The sequence below is a fragment of the Sinocyclocheilus grahami genome, unplaced genomic scaffold (genome assembly GCF_001515645.1).
Source record: "Sinocyclocheilus grahami isolate Dianchi unplaced genomic scaffold, SAMN03320097.WGS_v1.1 scaffold1041.1, whole genome shotgun sequence".
NCBI lineage: Eukaryota > Metazoa > Chordata > Actinopteri > Cypriniformes > Cyprinidae > Sinocyclocheilus > Sinocyclocheilus grahami.
Window position 1 is genome coordinate 108,360 of NW_015506220.1, and position 9,075 is coordinate 117,434.

Here is a 9,075-nt window from a genome sequence, read left to right on the forward strand (position 1 = left end):
TCCCAATAAGGTGGCATCCATTTAATAATTTGAATTAAAATTATAATTTACACTCAATACGTTATTATTGCATGCTGTTTTATAATGTACTGTACTATAATACTGAGGTGCAGATAATTGCCACTATTTGCAATACGTAGTCTAAATAGCAGAAAATCCTGCTATTTTAACATAGAATCTATGGCTATTTGCACTTCGTGTAAATACCATCCATCACTATTTGCACTTACTGTAAATAGCATCTATCGCTAAGAAAATATGCTATTTACACTTAGTGCAAATAGCCACTGCCTTAAATAAAAGAGACACTCCATTTTTAATGATTATAGTGCTTCATTTACTGTAGACAGTTTACAAATGAATAATGTGTTTATGGATGCTTGCTAGTGCAGTTTTGCTATAAGTGCCAGTCACTACATTATGCTCAGTGTATTGGCGTGTGTGTGTGTACCTGTGCAGTGCTGTTGTAGGCGGCGGATCTCAGCATGTAGGCCTTTCAATGTGTTGGCATGGTCTTGTTGCAGGTACAGCAGGTTCTTCTGTGCGCTGTGCAGTTGATTCTCCAAGGTAACACTCACCGAGGCCATGTTGATGATGATACACGGTCACACACTCACATGTATAAATAAACTCACTCACTCACTCACACCTGCACATACACTAGCCCAGGAGACCTGTAAACACAAGAAAAGAAAATACGGATCACATACACAGAATATTTAGCCTTTTGACAGTTATCATTCAATTAGATTTTAAAAAAGCCCCCTAACCCCCCTAACCCTAACCCTAGCCCATACTAAAAGTTATATTAGCCAATTAGACACCTAGCTCCATCATTTCAAAGACATGCTACAAAGGCACTGATATTATAATACATATATTAAAATTTGCAATACTGACAAGCTAATAACTATTTATTAATTGTCATTTATTATTTTTCATGTTATGGCCAATACAGTGTAAAAATGATTTTTCGATGTTGTAAATAAAACAAAGGTTACTGGAGTATATTTTACAAGAAAATACTATTTCAGTCTTTCTACTAAAGAATTTCTTGTTTAGATCAATTATTTGTGAAATTTACAAGCAATTTCTGAATGAAAATTGTTTCGGCATTAGCCTACTTTTTTTTTTCAGTGTAGCTGGCTGATTATAAAATTCTATACTTTTTTTAGAATAAATATTAAATATATTCCTTATTTTATATTGATCAATATTAAAAAAAATAAAACACAACAAACAAACCAAAACACAAACTTTTTGAGAAAAAAATATGAGATTTGCTAAAGCAATGTTAAATTATTACTGATTATGATTACACACACATGCATAATAATTACATACATAATATATTACATACTCAATATACTCTCTGTCTCTCTCTCTCTATATATATATTTTTTTTTTCATGATGAATGATACTGATAAAAGTCCTAATAACCACCAACCAATATAGTCTATTGTGAATCCCAACATTATCAAAAGCAACAGCAGTAAAATATTGTTCTTGAATGACAATCCAACAACTGTTGCTTATAAAGCTGATACACGCAAAACGACTGACAAAGTCTTCTTAGCTAATAAAAGACTATGACTGTGGTCTGCAGTCACATTTTTGCAGTTTACAGAGTCAGGGCTGCCACAGACACAAGAGTGATATTTCAGAACATCTAATTCAGATCTGTCAGGTACTGTATTAGGGACATTTTCTGAGTGACATTCCATTAAAAAATATCCCTTACAACATCTTTAATTAAACCTCTTCTGAGACATCAACATCAGTATACCTGCTACTCTGCAAGTCCCAGAGTACATGACACAACACATCTTTAAACTAATTCAACGTAACAACAAAATCACTCTTCCTACAGGCATGTGAGGTCCCAATTCACCAGCAGCGAAATATAGATGTGACTGTTTGTGTAATCACGACAAGCTTCTTTAAAACTGCACATGTGAGAAGTTTACAATAGAGCCACAGCCACATACTGAGGTCAGGAGACTGTCATACAGTACTCACACAAACACAAATACATTACTGCAGTCAAATAGTTTACTCCGGTTATCACTATCCCTTCCCCGAATCATTGTCCCTTTGTCTGAGAGGACAAAAAGCTATATTTATCTAATGACAGCATAATGGGTTGACATTACGTAATGCCTTTCAGATGAGGCAGAAGCTAGGGAGAATCTGTAGATACTGTTTGTGGGAGTATTGATTTAAGGGGGGTGAACGCAAGAGAGAGGCTGGTTTCCACAGACCCTGCACTGCTCAGGGATCATCTCCCATCTCAAAGTGCTCTTAAAGAGGTCATATCATACATATTTCATCATTTAATTTTTTCCCTTGACATTTTTTGATCCACTTAAAATGTAAGTTGGGCCGGGTGATATATTGAATATTCATATCGCAATGATCGTGCTGGTGAATGAAATTAAGCAATGTTGAAATTATCAGTGATATAGTGTGCTTTTTATCTAGCCATACATTTTCTGTGATTAGTCTTCAATCCTTTCTTGTGTTGCAATGTTTTAATAGCATCATTTAAGTAAGTAAGTTTTGATTTCCATTAATTAGTTCAAACTATTTATTTTAATGAATCAATTCAGTTCTGATTCTGCCTCAATAATGTATTTGTCATTACTTTAAATCAAGTCAAGTCTGCTTTATTGACAATTCTTCCACATGTACAGCACATACATACAGAGAATTGAAATTGTGTTACTCTCAGACCCTTGTTTATACAGATAACACTAACAGTAGAGCATATATACAGACAGATACAGATTAAATATAAAATACAACTATACAAATATACAAATAAGGTCATGTAAAAAAAATGTATTAAGCAACACAAGGCACATGGCAGATAGAGTGCAAACCAGTGAAGTAAACAAACAGTGCAGATATAATGATTGTAGTGCAAAGAGTTTATTCAGACTGATTAAAGTGACAAAAAGCTCAGAGAGTTTTTTTATTTAAACTTTCAGAAGAGGTTGAATGAGGTCAGTTCAATGCTGAATGACGTAGTGAGCAGACCAATGCTGCACAAAGTGACTGGTGCAGGTCCCAGTGTGTTAGTGGGAGGGGGGAGTGGAAGGACCTGGGGATGTGGGAGCTGGCGGGGGGTCTGGGGTTCAGAGTTCAGTGGTGCATGGGGCAAAAGAGGAGAGGGGGGGCAAAGTCGGGAAGGAGTTCAGCTTCCTGACAGCCTGATGGATGAAGCTGTCCTTCAGTCTGCAGGTCCTGGCCTGAAGACTCCGCAGTCTCCTACCTGATGGCAGCAGACTAAAGAAGCTGAGTGTCGGGTGGGTGGGATCACCTGCAATGCAGAGGGCTTTGCGGGTGAGACGGGTTCCATAAATATCCTGGAGGGAGGGGAGAGAGACACCAACAATCTTCTCAGCTGCTCTCACTATGCGTTGAAGTGACTTGCGGCAGGACGCGTTGCAGGCACCATACCACACAGTGATGCAGCTCGTCAGAATGCTCTCGATGCTGCCTCTGTAGAAGGTGCACATGATGGGGGCCGAGGATCTGGCTCTTCTCAGTTTGCAGAGGAAGTAGAGACGCTGCTGTGCTTTCTTGGCCAGTGCTGCGGTGTTGTCAGTCCAGGAGAGATCCTCTGTGATGTGCACACCCAGGAACTTGGTGCTGCTCACCCTCTCCACAGTCGCACCATTGACGGTCAGAGGAGCATGCTGAGTGCGCACTCTCCTGAAATCAACAACAATCTCCTTCGTCTTCTCCACATTCAGAGAGCGATTGTTGTCTCTGCACCACCCAACTCCTGCAGTTTGTCTCATCTCTGTTGCTATTGAGACCCACCACAGTCGTGTCATCCGCAAACTTAATGAAGGATTTAACGTGTTCATAGGAATCTCTGTATGGCAATTTTATATATTAAAATATAAAATTATTAATATAAAAATATACAGTACGCACACTACTCTGTTTAAAAGTTTTGGGGTCAGTTGGATTTTTTTTTTTTTTTTAAGAAATTAATAGCCTACTTTTACAGTGTTACAAAACATTTATCTTCAAATAAATGCTGTTATTTTGAACTTTATTTAATCAAAGAATCCTGAAAAATGTATCACGGTTTCCACAAAAACATTAAGCAGCAAAAATCGTTTTCAACATTGATAAGTTTCTTGAGCAGCAAATCATCATATTACAATCATTTCTGAAGAATTATGTGACACTAAAGACTGGCGTAACGGCTGCTAAAAAATTCAGTTTTGCCATCACAGAAATAAATTAAATTTTTCAAATATTAAAAATTATTTTAAACTGTAATAATATTTCACAATTCACTCTTTTTATTGTAGTTTGTATAGGCAACATATATGTTAACATTAGTTTACTACATTCGTTAACAAACTAACAATGAAAAATACTTCTAAAGCATTTATTAATCTTAGTTCATTTTGATTCCAACATTTACTAATTAATTTATCTATTAATGTTATCTAATGCAGTGTTTCTCAACCAGGGGTCCGTGGACCCCTAGTGGTCCTTGACGTAAGGCCAGGGGGTCCGTATAAAGTATGAATTTTTGTATAAATTTTGTATATTTTGACATGACATGTTCCCATGAAAGAAAAATCTAATATAGCTGATGATATGGCCAAATACTGGACAAGTCAGTTAACTTGAATTATACTTGACTGCATTTGGTCCTCACAAAGACACAAATGATACAGATGAGTAATTTTGTTCTGGGGGTCCTTGAGGATGGTTCTGAATTGGACTGGGGTCCGGTACGCCAAAAGGTTGAGATTCACTGATCTAATGGACCTGAGCTAACATGGACTAAAAATTAATGGTTTTGTTTTAATGTTAATAAAGATTAATACATACTGTAACAATGTATTGCAGTTAATGTTAGTTAATGCATTAAATACAGTTAAAAATCAAGGAAAATTCAATTTCTCATGATATGTCCCCTTTAAAAACACTTTGGCCTGGCCTAATATATCACATTCCAGTTTGTACTTCCTACAAAAAAACTCACTTGTGGGCTAATGTATTAATCTAACACCATATTTAATATTTCTGCTTCTACCAGAAGATAAAAGAAAGTGTCCCCTTCATGACTTCTTAAGAAAGGCTTTGATTTAGTAAAAGGGTCCTCATAAAAGCCCTGTGTAGTTTAAATTAATAACAGAGATCTTACTGCCTCCAACATTTTAAGGCAGAGTGGCAGACTCTCTCCTCTGCATGTACTTCCTCCTATCATAATGCAACACAAAAAAACTGACAAATCCAGCCATTCAGACAGAGGAAAAAGAGAAACACAAGAGATAAGAGAATGCCTCCCGGGTGTGTTGAGGGACCGCATTGCTAATCATACTTCACATTCATTCTTCTATATGATGAAAATGACCTACCTGCTCTCATGCAGAAAAACGTGACGCTACAAAATGTGAAAAATGTTACTGCGGGAACAAACTGCTGCAGTTCCCAAGAAATGAACACTAGTGATGCAGAAGTGCTGCAACTTTATTTATCGATTAATATTAATCGAATTATGAATTTTGGGTTAAAAAACGGTATTTAGTATCTAGGTATGGGTAGGATTATGGCCAGGGTTAGTGATAGTGAAAAAATGCATTCCTATTGTTTGTGTTGGTGGATTTATAAATCAATAGAACACTATTTAGACTTTATAGGAGAAAATCAATCACTTTTAGCTCCACTTCATTTCATCTGGACACTGCAGTGATTTATACCGCAGCTGATTTCAGGTTTGCAAAAACATGCATGGTCACATTTTTCTCATGAGATCAAGCTAAAAATGAGAAAACATAGCATCCAAAAATGGTATGGTCAGAAGACTGGAGCAGATGCCTTAAACACACTCTCATTCTGACAGACTAACCACAGCCCTCCACAAGACAGACACAACAAAAGGAAGGGAAAAGCATTCGCTCATAAGTCTAAAAGGGAAAACAAAAACTGTGGGTTTGTGGGAAAAAACACACACACATACACATATATATATATATATATATATATATATATGTGTATATATTTTAACATGGACAGTGTGGCTAAAAAAGAGGGTAAGACAATGTTCGAGGTAGACTGCAAGTCAGTGTAACTCATGAAAAGCCTATGAGCATGAATGAGTAATGCCAGGCAGTGCTCACGCTGGGTGCGGCCCAGAGAAGACTGTCAGTAGACTCTGCCCCGCTCTTTTATTAATTCACTTGCTGTCTCCCTTTCTCATGTGTCCTCTCTCTTTTTCTTGCCATCTCTATTTCTCCTCGATCATACAGTATATCATGCAATAAAGATGCAAATGTGAAGATTCTGCTTTCTGTAAAACAAAGAAATGCACTACCAACAAACAGGTTTGGGCAAAATTTTGAATTTAGAACAGACTTTCAATTAAGAGTCACAAACACAACCTACAGGAAGTTGAATCTGAATTACATGAAAAAGGAATTAACTGATTAGAAATTCAAAGATATTCAACACAGTCACATAACAGGGGAATCGTATTTGTCCTACACCGGTTTTGCCACAAACTATAATTATGAATAATTGTAAATAATTATTAATGATGTTGTAATTATTGACACAAGCTGGCTTTATGTTGTTTGCATCCATTTTAAACAGTGGTGGTCCATGAAATGAAAACTGATTTATTACTATTATTATTCAAAAGTTTGGGGTCAGTTTCGACATTTTTTTGTATTACTAATAATGAGTCTTTTATGCTCACCAAATCAGCATGTATTTGGTCACAAATACAGTATAAACACTATTGTGAAATATTACTACAATTTAAAATGACTGTTGTATATTTTAATATATTTTAAAATGTAAATTATTCCTGTGATTGCCAAGCTGAATTTACAGCAGCCATTACTCCAGTCTTCAGAAGCATTTCTTACTGCTAGAAATGTTGAAAACCGTGATGCTTAATACAACGAACAATAGAACAAAGGCCTTCTGTAGCGAATCTTATGCGTTTTTGTAAGAAAAATATCCATATTCAAAATGTAATAATCACTTTAATGTAGCTTGCGCCAACAGTTGTACACAGAAGCTGATTTCTATTTAAGTTCTTTTGGACAGAAGCAATGCAACACCCGCTGAGCGGCATTAAACAGCTTGAAAGATCAAAGACAATTTTTTATATAACTCCAACTGGATTCGTCTGAAAGAAGAAAGTCATATACACCTAGGATGCCTCGGGGGTGAGTAAAACGCAGTATAATTTTCATTTTTGGGTGAACTAACCCTTTAAGTGCAAATTCTGATTCCTGTTTGCTACCTCAATGCAAATTCATATTAGTGCACAATCCTGACACAAACACAATAAACCCCCATATGGCTTTATATACACACATCCTGAATCTTCAACCATGTTATAGCTGGACACCTACACAATCCACTTATAACATCAGTTGGGTGTCATTATTAGCGTGTCTGATCTCTCTTTCCCAGCACAAGACACACAGATGGTACACACAGTGAGAATGACTTTGCCACGGTCAAACCTGCTGTGCTTAAAAAGATTTTAAAAAGTGTTCCGTAATTCTCAAGACTGCAGCTACATAACAAATGACACTGACAGATGACCTCCATTACTTAAAGACAGAAAGAGAGAGACTACAAGGCTCTCTGGAGTAGGCAAAACTATGAATAATTTATGAACAATGAAAAGTGAGGCATATGAAGGAGTTTGTATGCCTACTATGATCAATATCAATATTGTGCAGTGTAGTACAAGGTGAGCTACCTAGCAAGTTTACTATGTCAGAAAACATTTACATTTAGTCATTTTGCAGACGCTTTTATCCAAAGCCACTTACAATTGGGGGATGCATAAAGCGATACTTCTTAAAGGGGTCATATGATGCGATTTCAAGTTTTCCTTTCTCTTTGGAGTGTTACAAGCTGATTGTGCACAGATAAGATCCCTGAAGTTGCAAAGACTAAAGTCTCAAAACCAAAGAGATATTCTTTATCAAAGTTAAGACTCTGCCACGCCCCCCTAAAACGGCTCGTTCTAACACGCCCCCACATATCTAGGTCACTATGTGGGAATATTTGCATAATGCGCCCAAATGTGCACGTAAAGAAAGAAGACGTGGTTTCAGTAACCGCAGTTAGTGTTGAAGCAGCCATGTCAGAGAGACGCTGTGTGTTTCAGTGCAAAAGCAAAAGCACTTTATTTGGCCTTCCGAAAGTAGATGCATTTAGGAATCTTTAAGATTACTTACAACAGAACAGCAATGCATTTTATGAACGACCGTTTCGTGAACCTAGGAGAGGAGGTAATTCTGACTTTGCTATGACAATCTGGCGCTTCTAAATCAGCTACTTTGTTTTGTTATTAGTTTAAGTATTTGCTATGGACTGTTCAAATGCGTAAAAAGACCTACCAGTGAGATAGGATTCAAACCAGCTAAGAGGAATCTCTGTGATGCCCAGTGATGAGAGGGCAGACAGGAGGATCTGATGATTGACAGAGTCAAAAGCAGCAGATAGATCCAGCAGAATAAGAAATGATGAGTTGGAATCAGCTTTTGCAATCCGCAAGGCTTCCGTGACTGACAGTAGCGCAGTCTCAGTTGAATGGCCACTCCTGAAACCTGACTGGTTAGCATTCAGTTTGTTGTTCTGTGAAAGAAAATTAGATCTGGTTGAAAACAACTCTTTCGAGGGTTTTCACTATGAATGGAAGGAGAGAGACAGGTCTGTAGCTATCTGTAAGTGAAGTGTTTAATGTAGGTTTTTTGAGCAGTGGGGTTACCCGAGCCTGCTTGAATGCAGTGGGGAAGGTGCCTGAGGGCATGTTGTAGGATGGCTGGAGAGGAGAAGTTTTGATACTTCTGCCTCAGTGAGGGGACAGAAGGAGAAGATGGGAGTTTTTGCAGTGGGTGTGGTTGGTTTGAAGTCCTGTGTGTGTGGGGCTGAAAATTGACTACTGATTGTTCTGGTTTTGTCTGTGAAGAATGTGGCGAAATCATCAGCTGTTACAGAAGTGATAGGAGGTGGTGGAGGGGGACAGAGGATAGAATTGAAAGTTTTGAAGAGATTACGTGTGTCTGGAG

At 37.4% G+C, this 9,075-nt stretch overlaps 1 protein-coding gene across 2 annotated transcripts in view; it reads right to left on the minus strand.

Moving 5' to 3' along the window:
• The window catches only part of LOC107566020 (coiled-coil domain-containing protein 92-like), a 99,497-nt gene that overhangs the window by 17,027 nt on the left and 73,395 nt on the right, over window positions 1–9,075 (minus strand). The window contains exon 2 of one of the 2 annotated variants that reach the window (XM_016251373.1): window positions 452–674. In XM_016251373.1, the coding sequence (XP_016106859.1) occupies window positions 452–587 (136 nt within the window). In that variant the 5' untranslated portion in view covers window positions 588–674. Of the gene's footprint in view, window positions 1–451; window positions 675–9,075 lie in introns of those variants that run through there. The other variant, XM_016251374.1, reaches the window with a different exon arrangement.